General features: G+C 48.5%; 1 protein-coding gene across 1 annotated transcript in view; it reads left to right on the top strand.

The window, feature by feature from the left end:
* Positions 1-22,079, top strand: part of CALD1 (caldesmon 1) — a 195,499-nt gene that overhangs the window by 170,242 nt on the left and 3,178 nt on the right. Inside the window, exons 7-12 of the mRNA XM_083464294.1 lie at positions 6,753-6,913; positions 10,605-10,866; positions 13,710-13,850; positions 19,085-19,128; positions 19,229-19,307; positions 20,745-20,882. Of these exons, the coding sequence (XP_083320420.1) occupies positions 6,753-6,913; positions 10,605-10,866; positions 13,710-13,850; positions 19,085-19,128; positions 19,229-19,307; positions 20,745-20,882 (825 nt within the window). The remainder of the gene's footprint in view (positions 1-6,752; positions 6,914-10,604; positions 10,867-13,709; positions 13,851-19,084; positions 19,129-19,228; positions 19,308-20,744; positions 20,883-22,079) is intronic.

Here is a 22,079-nt window from a genome sequence, read left to right as displayed (position 1 = left end):
TCAGAAGAGAGGTTTTTTTTTTTTAATGCTGCACGGTTCCAGTGAGCATCCAGGCATGATGATTCAGTGTGCTGTAGGGTCAGGCTGTCAGCCGTGGACATAAATGATGCTAATCCCAAATGATGCTGCTTGGGGTGGGAAGGACTTTGCAAGGATGTTGCATCTGGCTGAGAATATCACAAGGCCAAGAATTGCACAGTGAAAGAGAAGAACTCCACTTGGCTTGGCTTTGGTATTGGAGCTCAACCTGAGCAGTAGAACCGCTTATATGCTTGTGCAAAGCATATGGGAAGGACTGCAGCTCAGGCTACCTGGTTTGCTTGAACAAAGTCTCAGGTTCATTCTCTGGCAACTCCAGGTAGGACAGGGAAGAGAGACCCCTGTCTGAAATCCAGGGAAGGCACTGGCAGTGAGCTAGATAGACCAGTTGTCTTGACTTGATGTAAAACAGCTTTCTGTGATCCTATAGGTGTGGTGGAGTCATGTCTGCACCTACATGAGTGAGCCTGAAGCCATTAAAACCCATAACCTGCGTATGGCACAGGGAACAGGAGTTAGTGGCTCACCTTGACAGGAGCAGGACATCCAAATTGTGGCATTGAGCACAGGTGGCTAACCCACAGAGCAAGAACCATCATCTTCCCTTGAGGCCCTTCTTTGTGTGGCTCTTCCACAAGAGGTCTGGAGGATGACAACACAAGAGCAGGCCTTTTCTGCGGTGGCTCCCCGTTTGTGGAATGCTCTCCCCAGCGAGGTTCACCTGGTGCCTTCATTACATATCTTTAGGTGCCAGGCAAAAACATTCCTCTCCTCCCATCCTATGACCTTTTTAAATGTGTTTGTGGGAGGTGGGGTTATTGGTTTGTTTTTGTTTTGGTTCATTAGGTATCTTATGTTCTCGTTTTGTATATATTTTTTTCTGTTGTGAACCGCCCTGGATGCAGGGTGGTATGCAAATTTAATAAATAATAAAATAAAAAGTGTTAGGTCGTGGGTTGACATAGCAGCCGGCACAGCGATTTCTTCAAGTAGCTCTTTATTATGGTAAGCTGGAATAAAACTGACTGCGAACAGCTCAGCCGGCCTGTATTTATAGGCAGCCGGCTGTCAACATTGTAACCACCACAGCCCAGAGTTCCCGCCTAAAATAACTGGCGCGGACCTGAGTGAAAACTATCTACAGACCTGAGTGAAAACTATATACAGTATCCCCCTGTTGGCCCAGGGTGAAACTACACTGCATAACACCCCTCCCCACCGAGATAAGGCGTTAGTTACAATCGTAATGGTTTCCTTATATACAGCACTACGCGTAATGGTTCAATTAGGCACAAAAGCATATCGGTTACATTTCCCATACTTAGACCAACAGTGATACCTGTCCAACAACATAGTCCTTTAAATGAGTTGGGCGCTTGGAAACTCTGCCAGACCGCCGGGGACTGGTAGCCAAGTCCGGAGGGCCACACAGTTCTCGCTGAGGCTGTGGTGCGACCCTAGGTGGCGTTGGAACCAACTCCCCTGGATCCGCTGCTGTGAGTGGAGCCTCCGCAAGTGGAGTGGTCTGAGTCTGTTCTGAAACGGCTTGGTTCGGCTCCACGCTGGCAGTTTGTGAGGGAGGCGTAGGTGGGGCCTCGCCATCTGTACGTGTCTCTTCTGGAGCCGCAAGCGCAGTTGGGGGCACCTCGGTAGTGTCCAAGTCCCCAACCCTGCGCCTAAGCTGGTCTATGTGCCGTCGCCACAAGCGTCCGTCTTCGAGTGCCACCTGGTACGAGCGAGGTCCAGTGACTCCCACTACCGTGGCTGGCACCCAAGGGATGTCCCCCACATAGTTCCTGGCAAAGACCTGGTTTCCTGGGACAAATGACCGTGGTGCGTTGGCACAGCCTGGGGGTTCAGCCACGGCAAAGTCTGGGTGTAGCCGGTCGAGCGGTGACCTGAGGCGGCGGCCCATAAGCAGTTCAGCAGGACTCCTCCCTGTGGCCGCATGAGGGGTGATGTGTTGCATGAACAAGTATTCGGCGACCCGCTCATGCCAGTCTCCCCGGTCCAGGCGCGCCAGTGCCTCTTTTGTCGAGCGCACCATTCTTTCCGCTTGCCCGTTGCTGGATGGGTGAAAGGGTGCCGTTAGGGCATGGCGGATGCCCAGTCCCAAAAGATACCGCTCAAACGTGCCTGACGTGAACTGCGGTCCGTTGTCAGAGACAAGGACATCAGGACACCCATGCGTTGCAAACAGGCCTCGCAGCACCCGGATGACAGCTTCGGTAGTGGTGGAGGGCATCAGGGCGACCTCCAGCCATTTGGAATAGGCGTCCACCACTACCATAAAGGTCCGGCCGTGAAAGGGGCCAGCCAGATCGATGTGCACCCTCGACCAGGGTGTCTTTGGCGTCTCCCAGGTGTGTCCCTTAGCTGCCGGTGGTGCCGGCCTCGACTCCTGGCACGCTTGACAGGCGGACACCCAGGCAGTGATGGCATCGTCCATATTAGGCCACCAGACGTAACACCGAGCCAACGCCTTCATTTTGACAATTCCCGGGTGGCCAACGTGCAGAGCCTCCAGGACGCGCTGACGGAGTCCCTGGGGAATCACGACGCGGTCTCCCCACAGCAGTCAGCCGCGATGAGCTGAGAGTTCATGTTGTCTGGTTGCGAAGGGCTGGAACTCCGATGCAAAGGGCCCTTGTGGCCACCCCCTCCACACCCAGTTGAGCACCCGGCTGATGGTGCGATCCTGGGCAGATGCGGAGGCCACAGTGGCAGCCGATACAGGCGCTGCCGGAAGATGAGGTCAAAAGTCCTGCCATAGAGGTATTCATGGAACCTCTTCACTCCAGCCACAAGTGCCAATGCCTCCTTGTCGAGCTGGCTGTAATTCCGTTCCGTCGGAGATAGTGTCCTGGAAAAGTAGGCGAGCGGTGCTTCTCTTCCATCTGGAAAACGGTGACTAAGGACAGCACCGATGCCAAAAGGTGAGGCGTCGCAGGCAAGGACCAGCGGCCTGGATTCACTGTACTGTACCAGCACACTGTCTGAAGAAAGGAGAGCCTTGACCGCGTTGAAGGCCGCCGTCTCCCGATGACCCCAGGCCCAAGGCGTCTTAGTGCTAAGGAGTCGGTGAAGAGGCTCAGCCACTGTGGCTTTGTGGGGCAGGAACATGTTATAAAAGTTCAGCAGCCCCAGGAATGCCTGCAACTCCGTTTTGTTCTTTGGAGTGGGGGCCTGCTGGATAGCGCGGATCTTGGATGTGGTTGGATGAAGACCGGAGGCATCGATAAGATAGCCCAGGAACTCTACCTGTGGAACGGCGATCTGGCACTTCTCCCTCTTTACCTTGAGCCCGGCCTCCTGGAACCTGGTCAGCACGGCACGGAGGCGCTCGAACAGCTGCTGGTGTGAGTCTGCAGACACCAAGACGTCATCAAAATATGGTACCACGCCCGGAAGCCCTTGCAGGAGACGCTCCATAAGGCTTTGGAAGATGCCAGGAGCCACACTCACCCCGAACTGCAACCGGCGGCAACGGAATGCCCCCCGGTGGGTGACGATCGTCTGGGCTTCAGCAGTGGCATCATCGACTGGCAGTTGTTGATAGGCTTGGGCAAGGTCCAGCTTAGCGAAGACCTTACCCTCACCCAGGGAATGCAGCAGGTGTTGGACAACAGGAACCGGATAAGCGTGCTGCTGAAGTGCCTTGTTGATCGTGCACTTGTAGTCAGCGCAGATTCTCACCGACCCATCTGGCTTGACAGGCGTGACGATGGGGGTTTCCCACTTTGCGTGGTCAACCGGCTCCAAAACTCCTTGGGCGATCAGTTTGTCCAGTTGTTCGTCCACCTTAGCCTTGAGAGCAAAGGGAACCCGGCGTGGCTTAAGCTTGATGGGGGCGACTTGTGGATCAAGGCTAAAGGAGATGGGCGTACCTGTATATTGGCCCAAGGTGCCGTCAAAAACCTCGGCAAAGTCATTGACCAGACCCTCAGTCTCTGCGTTAGAGATGCAGTTGATGCCGGTGACTTCCAGGCCGAGGGCATCAAACCAGTCTAGCCCTAGGAGGCTTGGCCGCTGACCTTCGACCACCACCAACCGGAGCAGGCCCGAAAAATCCTTGAAGGCGATCCGGAACCGGCCAACGCCTACCACGGGAATGTCGTTTCCCTGGTAGTCTCTCAGGTGTACGCGGTGAGAGTCGAGTTGCCTTTTGGACACTCTGGGTACCAGTCTTTTGATGGTGCTCCATGACACGATGGACAGGGCAGACCCGGTGTCGATCTCCATGTCACATGGAGCTCCTTCAATGAGCACCGTGACGTTCAGCTTGCGTCGCGTAGGCGAGTCGGTTTGGCCAATCGTGGTTCCAGACGGGCAGCGGCAGTTGGTGAGAGCGAAACAACTTTCCTTGGCAGACTGGAGTGAAGACTTGGACTTGCGAGTCGATGAAGGGGGGGTGTCAGACGGAGCCGATCGGCAGACCTTAGCGATGTGGCCCCTTCTGGAACACTTCCTACAGATGGCGTCTCTGAATCGACACTTGGCACGGGAATGGTTGCCTCCGCAGCCAGCACATTCCGGTTGGCCCTTGGACTTCTGTTGGAACTTCCTGCGCTCCCGCTTTGTCTGGTGCACGTCATCGTCTTCACTGGAGGATGCCTCCTCACTGCTGGCCTCTTCATGATGCACCGGAACTGGCTCCCTAGCAAGACGCGGGCTGCTGGACTTGCGGATCTCCTGGGCGGAGCGTTCAGCAGCTTCTGAGGCCACAGCCTCCTCAATGGCTTTCTGTAGCGTGAGGTCTGGCTTGGCTAGGAGACGCCGTTGCAGATGGATGTCCCGGACCCCGCAGACGATTCGATCCATCAGGGCATCGTCTAAGTCTCGGAACTCACAGTGCATTGCAGCCTGTCGCAGGGCGGTGGTGTAGTTGTTGATTGACTCCCCCTCTGCCTGGTTCCGGTGGTAGAACGCATGGCGGGCAGCAATCTTGGACGGCTTTGGTGCGTAGTGGTTGCGGAGCTTCTCTTGGATCGTGTCCCATGGTGTTGCCTGGACTGCTTCAGGCGCAACCAACGCTCGGGCCGTCTCAAACACCTCAGGCCCACAGAGGCTGAGGAATAGGCCCCGCTTCCGATCCTTTGATACTGCTGTCAGCTCGTTGGCTTGGAGGTAGCAGTCGAACCGAGCGAGGTAGGAGTCCCATGATTCAGAGGCTGGCGCAAACGGCGGTAGAGGCACAAGTGAAGCCATGATTCCGATGCCGGCGTGAAGGGCGATGGATGGAACACAGTGCTCTAGCCAGAACAGTCAGCTCTGAATTGGTTCTGCCCAGTGATTTCGCTCAGTGATTTCGCTCTGTGATTCAGCTCAGTGATTCAGCTCAGTTCAGAGGCTGGCCGCATCTGGCTGTGCTCTGATGTCCATCGATCCCACCTTCGTCGCCAGTGTTAAGTCGTGGGTTGACATAGCAGCCGGCACAGCGATTTCTTCAAGTAGCTCTTTATTATGGTAAGCTGGAATAAAACTGACTGCGAACAGCTCAGCCGGCCTGTATTTATAGGCAGCCGGCTGTCAACATTGTAACCACCACAGCCCAGAGTTCCCGCCTAAAATAACTGGCGCGGACCTGAGTGAAAACTATCTACAGACCTGAGTGAAAACTATATACAGTATCCCCCTGTTGGCCCAGCGTGAAACTACACTACATAACAAAAAGCAGGGACCAGTTATAGTTTCAAGGGGCGTGTGATGAAATGCCTCCCCAATTTCCCCATCCTTTTTGCACAGAGCAAAGTTGGGGCTGGCATTTCTGTAATTTTATTGACAGGTTGTAGCGTCATCATAAAGCCAGTTACAGTGGACTCTCAGGTTGCGAACGTGATCTGTGCGGGATGCACATTCACAACCCGCAGTGGTGTGTCTGCGCATGCGCAAAGCGCTATTTAGTGCTTCTGCGCATGTGCGACCGCCGAAACCCGGAAGTAACCCATTCCGGTACTTCCGGGTTTTGGCGGTCCGCAACCCCAAAAAACACAACCTGAAGCGTCTGTAACCCGAGGTATGACTGTTTAGTGAATTCAGTGCTTCCTCGGAGAATGCTAGGAGGGAAAAAAAATGTGGCAAACAGCAGCTGAGGCTGTGGAGTTGGTTATTATTGCTTCCACCAGAAGTATAAAATACATGGTGGTGCTGGTGGAAAAAGTTGAGTCAAGGTGCAGTTTTGTGAAGCCTTTTCTTTGTCCTGACCTGCTCTGGATTTTGCAGGGTTGGGGAGAACTTTCAACACTGCCTAAATGGACTTGTGCAGGAACAGGATTGTCCATGGCCAATAGTGGGGGGAAGGGGGTTGATCCTTCCTCCAGCTTGGTAGACTTGTGATGAATCCCTCTTGCTGAGCTCCCACCATCCCCAGCCAGCATGGCCAATGACCTGGGATGCTGAGATTTGTAGTTCGGCAGCATCTGGAGGGTCCTGGGTTCCCCGCACCTGTTGTAAGAGCCACTGCAAAACATGGATCAGGAAACTGTGGCCCTTGAAATGTTGTTGGATTATAACTCTCATCACCCCTGACCATTGGCTATGGCTGGATGGGGCTGACTGGAGCCCAGCAACATCTGGCAGACCACAAGTTCTCCTGCTGCAAAACATCTGCAGAAGATTAATGGCTCATCATCTGCTTGCTGAAAGCAGGAGAGGGATGCCTCTCCTCTGGGGTGCTGGGATGTAATTGGTTCATTTTCGCAATGTCGCCCTAGCAGATAAAAGACAGCAAGCTGATCAGGGACAAAGCACCCAAAGAAGAGGCTAAGCCCGGCTGGGATCGCAAGAAGGGATTTCCGGACTCGAAGCCACAGAACGGGGAGCGTTTCCAAGAACTCCCTGCCCACAAACTTAAGCATACGGAGAATGCTTTTAGGTAAGAGATACACTCATAAGGGGGCCATGTTTATACTTGGGCCTGGTGTTGCCTTTAATGGGTCTTGGCTGCAACAGGATGAACTGTGCCGTAGGAAAGACAAAAGCCATTTTTACATGGGAGGGGAGGCTTGAAAGGATTTCTCGCTAACCTGTTAATCTGCAATTTGTATATAAATCCTCTCTTGGCTAGCGTTCCCATTCTCGTTCCCCGTGACTTCTCTGCCCCATTGGCAACAAGTACAACAGTTAGGTCAATAGTGCAGTGAAATGGCTAGAAGTCTAGCCTCCTGCATGGCTTTAGCTGAGTCCTGGAAAGTTTAATCTTGCACAGTTTACTCTGTGAAGCACTGGGCAATTTGCACAGGGCAGAGACGTTGGCGTGGTGCTTCTGCCTGCAATGCTTATCCTTTAGGAAATTAAAAGGTAAGCGGTGAGTTGGCTATAAGAGCTGGAGTCTGCCAATGTGGTGAAGCGGTTCGAGTGTTAGATTAGGACCAGATAGGCCCATCCAGCTGTGAAGCTCATGGCATAATAATAATAATAATAATAATAATAATAATAATAATAATAATTTATTATTTATACCCCGCCCATCTGGCTGGGCTTCCCCAGCCACTCTGGGCGGCTTCCAACAAAATACTAAAATACAGTAATGCATCAAACATTAAAAGCTTCCCTAAACAGGGCTGCCTTCAGATGTCTTCTAAAAGTCTGTCTCTACCTCTTAGCCTAACCTCAGCCACGGGGTTGTTGTGAGGATAAAATGGGGGGGGGGGGAGTATATGTGCTATCTTGAAGGAAAGGTGGGGTGGAAGGTCTGTCCCTCACAATATAAACTGACTCTGTATTCATCATCTGAGTCCTTTGTTTGTGTGCCTCCTCCACAAGAGATATGGAAGGTGGCAAGGGGGCCTTTTCTGCAGTGGCTCCCCGTTTGTGCAATACTCGCCCCAGGGAGGTTTACTTGACACCTTCACTGTATATCTTTAGGTGCCAGGTGAAAACATTCCTTTCCGATCAGGCCTTTGGCCGATGAATATTCTACAGCCTTTCAAGTGTGTTTCTGTTCCAACTATTTATTTGTGCTTTTGATCTCGTGTTTTTACCTTGTGAACTGCCCCGAGATCGTCTGATGAAGGGTGGTATATAAATCAAGTAAAATTAAAAGTAAATAAATCAATCAATCAGGTTATAAACAATTAAACGTTGCAACAAATGCCCCAGATTTGGTGTAGGTTGACATTCACATGATCTGAATGTCGGCAGGGTTTTGCCTTGAGGGGGGATTTTGCTGGCCTCATTCTCTGCCCCCCCGACTAGCAGGAAAGTTCTCTAGAGAAACTTGCCTCGGGACTGGGACACTTCAGACAACAGGGTGAGAGAGCTCACTTTGACCACGTGAGAAACACAGCTCAAGAGCCAGCGGCAGAACCTCGTTTCTCTTACTCTTACGATCTGCCCAGATTCACCGCACGTTCTCAGATGCCTCTTGCGGCCCCATCTCAATGTGCCCCTCGGAAATCAACCCTGCTCTACTTACTGTGGAGGTTGGATTCACCAGCTGTTCTGTTTCAATCTCCCGCTCGTTTCCCCTGTGGCCCTTTCAGTAGATGAGATGCTATTGTAAACGCCACTCACAAGCCTCCATTTCTGTAAGCTGAAGCTATTTAGGGTTGTAAAGATGACCCCTGAAGCTGCATACGACTGCAAAGCTAAATCAATCATGTTTGAGCCATATAAAGATACAGTGTGAAGGGAAGTCCTGAGAGGCTCAAAGAATATTGATTGATTTACTGCATTTTGTTTCCCATGCTTTTGACACTTGCAATGTACACTATTTTTTTTAAAAAAAACAAGCAATAATAAAACAATACGTGTGTGCGTGTGTGTTAATGCATATATGCATTAAATGTATAAAGTACAGCAAACACACAAGTGCAATGAAACGGTTATATATTTTCTCCCCATCCCCGACAAACAAATACCCAAGGCAGCTTGCAAAAAATAAATAATTCAGAAACGTACTGAGAACAATTAAAAACATACATCGACTATACTAAAAGCAGCAAATCTAAGGAGGGCAGCATAAGCACAGCAGCAGAGGTAAAACAGGTAAGGATAAAAGGCCTGATAAAGAGAATTTTTGCCTGGTGTCATCAAAATAGGTGCTGCCTGCAAAAATCATTCCAAAGTCAAGGCTGCCACCACCGAAAAGGAATTTTCCTCAGTAGCCACATGCTTCAGAGAGGACCAAGGAAAATATCATGGATTCCCTGATGCTTAAGTGAGGACCAGTCTTCCCATTAAAACAGAACGAGCTGGTAGAATTCTGGATTCTACCAAATAATAATAATAATAATATAATTATAGTTGTTGTTTAGTCGTTTAGTTGTCTCCGACTCTTCGTGACCCCATGGACCAGAGCATGCCAGGCCCTCCTGTCTTCCACTGCCTCCCGCAGTTTGGTCAAACTCATGCTGGTAGCTTCGAGAACACTGTCCAACCATCTTGTCCTCTGGCGTCCCCTTCTCCTTGTGCCCTCCATCTTTCCCAGCATCAGGGTCTTTTCCAGGGAGTCTTCTCTTCTCATGAGGTGGCCAAAGTATTGGAGCCTCAGCTTCAGGACCTGTCCTTCCAGTGAGCACTCAGGGCTGATTTCCTTAAGAATGGATAGGCTTGATCTTCTTGCAGTCCATGGGACTCTCAAGAGTCTCCTCCAGCACCATAATTCAAAAGCATCAATTCTTCGGCAATCAGCCTTCTTTATGGTCCAGCTCTCACTTCCATACATATATAATAAATAATAATAATAGTAATATATTTATTTCCCGCACATCTGGCTGGGTTTCCCCAGCCACTCTGGGTGGCTCCCAACAGAATATTTATAATAATAATAAAAAGAATAAAACATCAAACACTAAAAACTTCCCTAAACAGGGAAGACATCCCTTCAGATGTCTTCCAAAAGTCAGATTGTCGTTTATTTCCTTGACATCTGATGGGAGGGCATTCCACAGGGCGGGCGCCACCACCGAGAAGACCCTTCTCCTGGTTCTCTGTAGCTTTACTTCTTGCAGTGAGGGAACCACCAGAAGGCCCTCGGAGCTGGAACTCAGTGTCCGGACTTCAGACTGCAAGTGGCAGGGTTTTATTTACAGTGCTCTCTCGTGTAAAAAGTGCATAGTATACTTTCATACTAGGGAGAGAGCTAGGCAAGAAACATTCTCCCTGATGTGCTGGTTTATTATATTGAGGGAGTAGTGTGGTGTAGTGGTTAAGAGCGGTAGTCACGTAATCTGGGAAACCGGGTTCGTGTCTCCGCTCCTCCACATGCAGCTGCTGGGTGACCTTGGGCTAGTCACACTTCTGTGAAGTCTCTCAGCCCCACTCACCTCACAGAGTGTTTGTTGTGGGGGAGGAAGGGAAAGGAGAATGTTAGCCGCTTTGAGACTCCTTAAAGGGAGTGAAAGGCGGGATATCAAATCCAAACTCTTCTTCTTCTTCTTTTAAAAATGTACAAGAGAATTGAAAGCTACGACACCCCATTCTGTGCTCTGAAGTGGTCCAGTTCAGGGTACAGCGGTCTCTGCCATCCATTTTGCATCATTTCTAGATTGAGCCTCACAGTGCCAGTCCCGACAAGCTACAGAATACTCTTCCTCACTGTCGCTTGCTTCTTTCTCTCCCAGCCGCCCAGGCCTCAAAACCACCCCAGATTCTGAAGAAGCCAAGCCAGTGTCCCACGTGGAGGCTGGCAAGCGGGTGGAGGAGCTGCGCCGTCGCCGAGGCGAAAACGAGAGCGAAGAGTTCGAGAAGATGAAACAGAAACAACAGGAGGCAGCCGTGGAGCTGGAGGAGCTGAAGAAGAAGCGCGAAGAGCGCCGGAAGATTCTGGAAGAGGAGGAGCAGAGGAAGAAGAAGGAGGAGGCAGAAAGAAAAACTCGGGAGGAGGTAATAGCTGCTTGATGTATATTCCAGGCTTCCTCAGCCTTGTTTTTGGCCTACAACTCCCATGATCCCTAGCTAGCAGGACCAGTGGTCAGGGATGCTGGGAATTGTAGTCTCAAAACGTCCGGAGGGCCGAGGTTGATAAAGCCTGATGTATTCAGAACATTGTTGTGGTTGATGGAGGAAACTGCCTCATATGGAGAGATTCCACTGGTGCATCTACATAAGTTTTGTCTACACTGATTGACAGGGAAAGGGTAGGCACTTTGACCCTCTGTGTGCATGGGTGTCTTTGTAGAGCAGTGGCATTGCACACTATATCCCGAGCATGGTGTGGGATGAACTGCCCAGCTTTCTGCCATAAGAACAGGATCATTGGTTTGGGTAAATATCTCAATTGGACCTAAGAATTGTGCCTAGCTTCTGGTTGTACATCTCTGAATTAGGTTGCTCTGTTCCTTTGGCAAAGATCCTTCTGGTGGTGTTGTGACTCAGACTTACTTTAATGGAAAAATCTGGTTTGGAATAAGCTCTTTAAACGGAGGGTAATTGCCTTTTAAAACTGAGCGTCTACCTCCTAAAACCCCATGGCTTTAACGAAAGACAGCAGCACATTCCAAAAAATGAGGCAACCAGTGACTAATATTGAAATACACTTTAAGGGAAATACTCCTCTCAAGAGATAATTGTATTGTACGAGGTGCTCTTTCAAAGCTTGCAATATTGTTGGTTCGTTTCATTACTTATTTCACCAAATTTGCACACCGCTCGGTTGTAAGCAACAGCAACAACTTCCTCAAAGCAGCTTACAAAATAATAAAACAATGAAATGAGTTCTTCTCTTCCTAAGTTATACTTGCAATCTATGGATTATCCTGCCTTTTTTACTGTTGTGCCACAGGACGGTCAGGAATTCTGTTCCCTTGCTACAGTTCTAGCTGGGCGTGGGGAAGATACAGAAATTTACCGCAGGGGTAGGAACGGATAGATCCCAATTGTTTGCTTTTAAATTGAAAAACTGCTCTGTGGAGAATCATGGAAGGGACCCCAAGGGTCATCTAGATGAACCCCCTGCAAGAACAGAGAAGGTGCTTTGTGATGTCACATTCTCCTAACCAATCAGTGCTCTGAACAGCCACTTCAGGCTGGGCCCACAGCCTCAGTCCTTGAGAGATGCTTGCCAGACTTAGATAATCCTCTGGTGTGATGTATCGGGGTTTGTCCTTAGGTCTTAATTTTTATTGTGTATGGGTGATTGCAACAATATTAAAGGAAGTGCAGTTTCCACTGTAGCCTGACTCCTGTCTTCATGGATGCCTGTATACACTAGCATAGAAATGCCACCTTTGGTTAAGTTCCCACCAATTTTTCTTCTAATTTCTTCATAACTGTAGCCTTGTTCACTTAACAGTACTAGTTTACATCACTTTTTGGGTGACCAGCCAACTCTTTGCGCCATTTCTTTAATTTTATTACGTTATACAGTGGTGCCTCGCAAGACGAAATTAATTCGTTCCGCAAGTCTCTTCGTCTTGCGAGTTTTTCGTCTTGCGGTGCACGGTTTCCCATAGGAATGCATTGAAAATCAATTAATGCGTTCCTAGGGAAACTGCCTTCAGACGAGGTCCGGGGACAGTCTGTCCCCGGACCTCTTCTGAAGGCTGGGGGGGGGACAAGGGCTTTTCTTCCCACCCCCAGCATTTTAAAAAACCCCGGGACAGCGGAGGACTTCTCCGCTGTCCGGGCGATCTTAAAATGCTGGCGGGCGGCATTTTAAAATCGCCCCGGGACAGCGGAGGACTTCTCCGCTGTCTGGGGTGATTTAAAAGCCCCTGGGATGGCAGGCAGGGGGGACAAAGACTTTCGCCCCCCGCCAGCCTTCAGAAGAGGTCCTGGACCTCTTCTGAAGGCGGGCGGGGGGTGAAAGTCTTTGCTCCCCCCCTGCCTTCAAAAGCCCTCCGGGACAGGCAGGCAGGGGGGAGCAAAGACTTTCGCCCCCCCCCCGCCTTCAGAAGGTGTTCCCTCCCCCCCGCCCGGCTTCGGAGCACCGTTCCGAAGCCGGGCGGCGGCGGGAGGAGGTGTCCTCGCCCCGCCGCCAGGCTTCGGAGGAGGTCCGAGGACAGTGGGGAAGACGCGCTGCGCTTCCCCGCTGTCCCTGAGATTTCCCTATGGGCTGTCGTCTTGCGAAGCAAGCCCATAGGGAAATTCGTTTTGCGAAGCGCCTCCAAAATGGAAAACCCTTTTGTCTAGTGGGTTTTCCGTCTTGCGAGGCGTTTGTCTTGCGAGGTACCACTGTACAAGCTAACTAAATGAAAGAACCAAAAAACAAAATAAACAAAGCAAAACAAAAACGCAACAAAAAACCCCAACCAACTTGATAGCAATCACACAACACACTGACAAATGTCCTCCTCTCAGCTCTGGTACATAACATCAGTAGCTGAATCCTACTCTGACCTGATTGGATCATTGCCAAAACAAGATGACACCTGATTGGCTCTCTAAACACTCATGCTCATTGGCTACATTCAAATGAAGGAAAGCGGCTGCATATCATCCTAAGCAAGTTGTGCTTCCTTTTTTCTGGTTATTTGGATATAACTTTTGATAGAATACTGATAACTGAACAAACTTTGTTGCATTACATTCTTCATTAAATTATCTTTCCATTGATATATAGATTTATGCTGTTACTTCATTGTATTGCGCCATACTCTAGCGGTGGCTTTGCTGAAGCAGCTGTGTTAACTGCTGTCCTGAATTCGTGTGTGTGTGAGAGAGAGAGAGACGTAAACATGAAAATGAGCTACAAGCTACTCATTCACTACATATTGTGAGTTTGGTAGGAAGAGAAGAGGCGGCTGAAGGAAGAAATTGAGAGGAGAAGGGCGGAAGCTGCCGAGAAACGCCAGAAGATGCCCGAGGAAGCCCAGAGCGAAGACAAGAAGCCGTTCAAATGTTTCACCCCAAAAGGTTCCTCTCTCAAGGTAAGGCTTCCTTGGGTCCATGTGAAGGGTTAACTGCAGGTCAAGGAGGAATTTCAGCTGGCTCCTAGTGTCCGTAATCCAGGTTTGATGAAATGTATCCCCTATTTCACTTGCGAAGTAGGTGTGGAAATAATGCCTTTTCCTCTTCCTTGGTTCTGCTGATAGCATCTAAAAATTCTGATTGCTATACAAAAATTCAAAGCAACAGTACAGGCCTTGCCTATTGGCTCACTCCAACATGACGGTGAGATCATGCTTAAAGCACTTTCAACACATTTAAAGCACATAGCTTCTTTCTGCCACATCCTGGGCAGAAGGAAGTTTTCTCTTCACAGGCCTATATGATCGCCAGCACCTTTAACAAGCTACAGTTCCCGCAATTCTTTGAAGGAAGCAAGATGCTTTAAATGTTTGCTGAATGTGCTTTGAAAACAGGTGCACCGACTCCTGAAGGCAGAGGGGTCTTCGGCCCCCTCAAGATCTGCTGGCAGGGTGCCAAGCCCCCTTGATGTTGAGGGGGCCGAGGAGGCCGAGCCATGCGCTCTCCAAACCCCCTCTTGGGCGCAAGACACCGCCTCTCTTTAAAGGTATGGTTTGGCTGCATCCCGCCTCCCTTATTTAGTTTTTGGAGGGAGTGTCCAGGCCACATTCAAATAAACACTTTTGCTTTATAACTCTGCAAAGTCTTTACTGCTCACGGTTCTGTCTTGAGCTCGACCCTCCGGGAATAAGGTTACCAACTTTTGTGTGTGTGTGTGTTTTGGTGCTCTGTGCTTTGTGACCAAAAAGATACGACGTATTCTCCCACCACCATCAACAGCAGCAGCACGTGGGGCGTTATGTACTAAGCTTGGATCCTAGAACAATAGGCAGGTAGGATCCTAGAATGCAACAACTGATTGGCTTGCAGGAGAAGACCAATCAGGCTCTAGGAGGGAAGCAGAATCAGCCAATCAGACAGGACCTATTTTGTAAATAATGTATATAAAGCCAGAGGTTTTTTTGGGAGGGGGATTCATTCACTGTTTTACGAGCTGCAATAAAGAGCATGAAATCACTACGCGACTCCGACTATATTTCATGGATGTAGCAATGTGAAGAAGAAAAGCTTTGCTTGCCGAATTTGCTATCCTGTTGAAGAGTTTGGATTTGATATCCCGCTTTATCACTACCCGAAGGAGTCTCAAAGCGGCCAACGTTCTCCTTTCCATTCCTCCCCCACAACAAACACTCTGTGAGGTGAGTGGGGCTGAGAGACTTCAAAGAAATGTGACTAGCCCAAGGTCACCCAGCAGCTGCATGTGGAGGAGCGGAGACGCGAACCCGGTTCCCCAGATTACGAGTCTACCGCTCTTAAACACTATACCACACTAGCTCTCAGGTCAGTTACAGGTCAGCCGCTCGTGGCAATGCCACCTACAAGGCCTCATCAGACAATCGTAAGAGATCATAGCTCAGTGGCAAAGCACGTGCTTTTCATGCAGAAGGTCTCAGTCCCTGCTATCTCCAGTTTCTGAAGCTTAGAAGCAGCAGTGGACAGCAGGGTTGGGCTATGCCACTCACCCGACCTTACGCCAGCTGAGTTGCTGCTGCATACTAGGATGGGAGAGGGCAAGGTTGGGGCTGTGCAAAAGGGCCAGCAGAGCCAAACCAGTGCTCCTGCTGGCACGTTTGCACTGCACCTACTGCATGCCTGCCTCGCCCTTCATCCCAGTACGCAGCAGCCACTCTGCCAGAAGGCGGTCAGGGGCGTGATGCTCCATGTCATCTGCTACTGCTTTAGAGGATCTGATAGCAGATGTTCGGTGGGATTCTGTGTGCCAGACTCTGCAGAGCTGTTTTAATTGAAACGGAAAATGCTCATCTAGATGGGCTCTCATAAGTACTGTTTGTAGATTCCGACAAATTTGGAAAGGAGATATCGCCCTTCCTTGACCGGTTCTCTTCATTCCCAGCTTAATCCACATCTGGAGTTGACTTTGGGCTTCCTCAAAAAAATAAAAATAAAAAATAGGAAGCTGCAGAGTAGCTTTTACTGTTACTGTTGTTCTTTTTCATTGCTGATGCTTCCCAGAGGAAGATTCTTATGTGCTGCCTTGTGAAACCTGGCATGTGTGTGTTGCTTGCACTCAAAACAGAAATCTGTCTCTGCTGCACAGAACCATTAACAGCAACAAGAGTTTTGCCGCTGATATTAAAAGGACAGTGCATTAAACCCTATAGTTTTAAATTGAACAGGATGTAAAATTCAGACTGAGAGAGAAAGAAACAGGCTGGGTTTGGAATTCGGATTTAGAGAGATCATAACACCTTCTGCTTTTGATGTCTTGTTTTACAGATTGCTGCTTGTTTTTACAGATCTCTCCTGCTTTCTGTCTTGTTTTACAGATCTATTTTGTAATTCTGTTTACCGTATGTGCCCATAACATTTCTAAGTCGTGAGCATGCTGGTGTTGTGCAGTGACATCTGTTTTCTTGTGAATAATCTTGTGCTCAGCTTGATCAACTCCTTCAAATACATTTTCTTTCTCCCATTTTTTATAGGCCAGGGGCAGTCAATGTAGTTCCCTCCAGAGGTTGTCAGACTCCCAACTCCCATCAGCCCCACCCAACATGGTCCATGTTTTTTTTTTTGGGGGGGGGGAGGTCAGGGGTTCTAGTCCAGCAACATCTGGAGGGCACCAGGTTGGTGACCCCAGTGTGCAAACCTGCAAATTACAAAGCAGATTTTAATTTGTTTGTTTGCTCATCCCATTTATCAGCCAACCATTAAAAAACTACAAGCAACAATAAACACAATACAAACCACAAAAGGCAAACAGCATAAAACTCCAACAGCAGGTAGAGATGCAAACCAATTTAAAAAGTTATGTAAAAAACACAGCATCACAATAATCCTGGGCAGATAAAACAGTGTTTCCTTGAAGCCAAAAACTTGGGGTGCTGCAACTAAAAAGGCCCTCTCATGAGTTACTGATACCCATCATACTTCTTAAAGCAAGAGCCCCGGAGGAAAACCTTAGCAGTCATGCAGGTTCGTGTGGACAGAAGCCTTACAATCTCTTGACTAAAATTTTTAGTGTGCCCAACATGGGGCTCAAACTCACAACCCTGAGATTAAGAGTCTCATGCTCTACCAACTGAGCTATTGCTAAAACATAACCTACTGTACAAAGATAGAGATTCAAACCTGCTGCTCTGTCCATACTTGGCTCTGCTTCCTCCACCTGCATGTGGCCCCCAGAAAGTTCCTCACTAGGAAATGCGGCCCTCGGGGAGGAAAAGGGCTCCCATGCCGTGCTTGACCTGTGACCTTCCATGTGCTGCTGACCTACAACTCCCAGCAGCTTCAGCCAGCATAGCCAGTGATTTGCAACAGCGGGAGTTGTCGTTCAGCTACATCTGGAGATGGATCACAGGTTATCCACCTCTGGAGTAGAGATTTAATCCATTGGCTTCCAGTCCATTTTACTTTTGCATGTATTCACTCACAAGTCTGTTCTGTCTTGTTTCCGCCTTAAGCTATGATTATTATTTTTAAAAGCACGAAAGCGTGCATTTAGCTGATTATTTTAAATGCATTTTCTCTCAGAAAGTGTTTTCTCTCAAATTGCACATTTAAAACCTTGGTGTGTATGCGTGTTTGTGGCAAAATATGGGACATCCAGAGAGTAAAGGAATCGGATGAATTGCTAAATTCCAATCTGCAAATTAATCTGGGATGTGCAGTCAGGTCCGTCCATGCTGGAATTATTGAATTCCTCAAGGATCCCTATAAACTGGGTGGTCTGACAGAAAAGCATACTGCCATGTTTATCATTCTCCAAGCAGGTATCTCTTAGTGGTTCTCAGTTAAAGAAAAACATGAATATATAGGCGCAGAGGAGGGCAAATAATACCAGCCAGACAAGAAGAGCAAAATGGCTGGCCATTTCAGATGTGATCGATTTCCTCACAAGGAAGTTCCCATAGAGATATAGATGTAGATACAAAAAGCACTGAGAGTGTGCAAATTATGGTTACGTTCTGATTGCATATTTCTCTGCATTCAGCCATGGCTTTCTAGCGCATACATGTGGATTAAAACAAGTAACTATATGTGGTTGCTACTCATGTGGCTTGTATATTTTCTCCACTATGTTGAAATACTATTATCCTTGTTGGAAATACATGATTTTTGAAACAACCCTGAGAAGGCTTGAAAGAGGGAGAGAATTGAGGGATTTGTAGGGGAACTGTATCCTTCTCTCTGTGTTATGTTGCCATCTTGTGGCGGTGAAAAGCACACTGCGTTTGAGGCCATCTGCAACCCAAAACTTCCAATCTGAGCAACAGTTAAGGTGCTCAATTCTGCAGTAAGACAAGGGATGTGGGTGGTGCTGTGGGTTAAGCCACAGAGCCTAGGACTTGCTGATCAGAAGGTCGGAGGTTTGAATCCCCGCGATGGGGTGAGCTCCTGTTGCTTGGTCCCTGCTCCTGCCAACCTAGCAGTTCGAAAGCACGTCAAAGTGCAAGTAGATAAATAGGTACCACTCCGGCGGGAAGATAAACGGCGTTTCCATGTGCTGCTCTGGTTCGCCAGAAGCAGCTTAGTCATGCTGGCCACATGACCCGGAAGCTGTACGCCGGTTCCCTCAGCCAACAAAGCGAGATGAGCGCCGCAACCCCAGAATTGGTCACGACTGGACCTAATGGTCAGGGGTCCCTTGACCTTTATATCCTTCTCTCTGTGTTACGTTGCCATCTTGTGGCGGTGAAAAGCACTGCGTTTGTGGCCATCTGCAACCCCAAACTTCCATCTGAGCAACAGTTCAGGTGCTCCGATTCTGCAGTCAGACATTATCATGCAAGTGAATTACCCGGCATGCAATTACTCCTTGCACGTAGATTCCAGATACAGTATCTCCTTTTAAATGTGCTTGTGGGAGGGAGTTACTGGGTTTGTTTGGGTTTGTTTTATTGCATATTTTAATTGTCCCTTCCAGCTCTACAAGTATATGATTCTAAGAGACTCCCATGCTTTCGGAACTGCAGAATCCACAGGAGGCCCTAACTAGCCATGAGTTCCTTCCCCTCCATGGTCACCTCATCTTGTTGCGGTGGTGTTGTGTGTTGTGCTACTGTTTTGTTTAGTGCATCTTTGCTGATCACTCAGCTTTTTCTCTTTACACCTGGCTCTGTTGCCTTAGCAAACCTTGAATTTTATTTTACTTGACTTTTTTCTTCTTTTCTAGATAGAAGAACGTGCAGAGTTCTTGAACAAATCTGCCCAAAAGAGGTAAAAGACCCTTGCTGTAGCAACAAGAGCATTGTAAAAATTCGGTGCCCAGCAATAGCGAGTAACTTTCCCCCCCATTTATTTAATTTTTTTTACATAGTGGAATGAAACCTACCCACACGACTCCAGTCGTCTCCAAGATAGACAGCAGGTTGGAGCAGTACACTAGTGCAATTGAGGTGAGCTTATTTCAGCTTCAGGATGTATTGGGTTCTTCTGGTTGCCTGCTGGAAAGGCCCAGAAAATGTACTTGGGGCTCCAGGCCCAGGGAAGAGTAAACTTGGATGAAACACAAAACCATGGTTTGCTTAGTGAAATTGGTTAAACATCTGAACCCAAAGTCTGCCTACAAACCCATGTGTTTAGTGTTAATAAACCCAAAACAGAAATCTCAGCCTGAAGCTGGTTTGTAAAGAACAACTTGTACTAACCACAGTTTGATGTAGAATCTGAATCTACAGATTATTGAAAGCCATAGTTGGGGCCAAGCTCACAACCATGGTTTGCCTATTGTTTGTTTGGAAGAGCAAACCACAGTGTGGGTTCTTAACTATGGTTAGCACAATCCACGGTTTTATGTTATGTCTGGACCCAGCCACTCCCTCCCAGTCCCTTTTGTTGAAATCTTGGTTATTCTCCGAGTGCTTGAATACTGTAACTTTAAGCTGGAAAGGAAGAACTGAAAGCATCCTTAGAGGGAGAATCTTTGCAGATGCAGCTTAATTATTTTTGAATTCAAGCGGTGACTGCAAAGGAAGGATCAGAAGCATACTTAGAACATATTCTTTGTAGCCTCAGCATGTGAATTAGAATCGCATGGTGTCTGATGATTGGCAGCTGGGCACTCCCACACACATGACCCTATGTCTGGATTCAGTTCCCTCCCTCTGCATCCCCACCTCCAGACACTAAGCAAGCAACTGCACAGCTTTCCCTAACATAAATGGTACAGAAAAACAGAAGTGAGTGTTGTCCACATACTGATGCCACTTTGCCTCAAATCCCTGGATGACCACTCAAGAGTAGATTTAATTTTTCTCTCCCCAGCAGCATTCACAGCAAAGTGCTCCCCTGCCCCCAACATGGCTGTGGTGCTTAGGGAAAACCCCTCCCACTGGTGCACCATAGATCCCTCTGCAAATGGAATTTAATAATAATAATAATAAATTTATATTCCGCCCTCCCCAGCCGAAGCTGGGCTCAGAGTGGCTAACAACAATAAAAGTAACACAGCATTCTAAAATCATTTCAAATCAAATTGATTGCAACCATTGGGCTAGAGTTCTGTGAGGGTTACCAAAGGAGGGGGTCAGACTGTGCCTTGGCCAAAGGCCTGGTGGAACAGCTCTGTCTTGCAGGCCCTGCGGAAAGATGTCAAGTCCTGCAGGGCCCTAGTCTCTTGTGACAGAGCGTTCCACCAGAGGGGCCACAGCCGAAAAAGCCCTGGCTCTGGTTAAGGCCAGGCTAACCTCCCTGTGGCCCGGGGCCTCCAAGATGTTTTTGTTTGAAGACCGTAAGGTCCTCCGTGGGACATACCAGGAAAAATCATAGCTGCTCACTATGCAATGGAAGGAACATCTGATTTGGCCTGGAGACTGACTGGCTTCTTCCTGCAGGGCACCAAAGCTGCAAAGGCCGCCAAGCCAGCAGCCTCTGACCTCCCAGTTCCTGCCGAGGGAGTCCGAAACATCAAAAGCATGTGGGAAAAAGGCAACGTGTTCTCGTCACCTTCTGGCACGGGGACACCCAATAAGGTAAGTGTTCCCCCTTTGAAGTCACGCACACGTTTAAGCGCCTCTGCTCTGATTCCAGATAGCGGTCAAGGCAAGGGAGGAAAAGATGGTTAGGACCACTTTTTGCAGGGTTTGGGGTAGTGGAAACCTTCGCTGGTCCATGTCTATTAGGCATTGCAGATGGATGGAGAATCCCAAGTGGGAAGAGGGGTGTTGCATTCAGGTCCTGCTTGCAGGATTCCCAGGGGCACCTGGCTACTGACCACATTAGAACAGGATGCAATACGATACGATAATCTTTAATGTCATTGTCCCATACAGAACAACGAAAATGAAAAATCTACACAAAGCATTCAAAACCCAACAAGCCTGCTATCCCAGCTATCCCAACCTGGTTAGCCCCCTACAAACTCTGATACCCCATTTTTAATACAATATACTCCCATAGAGACTCCTTACACTGCGTTTAAAACCAAAATCGCATTTGGGTAGTAACTGTTTCTCAGGCGGCTAGTCCTACTCTTTATAACCCTGTACCTTCTTCCAGAAGGCAGAAGCTGAAAGAGATCATTTCCGGGGTGCGCACTATCCTGCGCTATCTCTGCAGCTTTCTTATGGCACCTAGCAGCATAGATTTGATCCAAGGTGGGAAGAGTGAACCCAATTATTCTCTCCGCAGTCTTTACAACCCTGGACAGCATTGTTTTTTCCCTGACCGTGCAGCTCCCAAACCACACACACAGACCATAAGTTAATACACTCTCAACAGTACAATGGTAAAGTGCCATCAACAGGTCATTTGAGAGATTGTTTTTCCAGAGGATTTTGGACTAGATGGGCCACTGGCCTAATTCAGCAGGACTCTCCTTATGATCTTAACCTTGCACTCTGCATCTAAAAGGCAATGGGGGCTCTCCATTGCACAGCCCCCTAGACTACAGCATCTGCTCTACATTTTGAGGACACATCACCCAAAGCCCACCACTTCCGTGAAGTTGCGAAACACAGGCTTGAGATATGATTTATTATATTTCTACGCTGCTCTTCACTGGAAGGAGTCCCAAAGTGGCTTACAAACAAGAAGTAACATCACAGAACATCACAAACGCAGCATAAATCATGCAGAATAATTAACGAATCATCAGTAGAACAATTACAATCTATAAAAAGACCCTTAACAAGGCTGCAACTAAGAAATAAACTAAACATTGCAATTAA

This window comes from Podarcis liolepis (assembly GCF_965112155.1).
Source record: "Podarcis liolepis genome assembly, chromosome: 10".
Lineage (NCBI taxonomy): Eukaryota > Metazoa > Chordata > Lepidosauria > Squamata > Lacertidae > Podarcis > Podarcis liolepis.
Note: the sequence above shows the minus strand (reverse complement) of the source record. Positions and strands in the feature narration are given on the sequence as shown.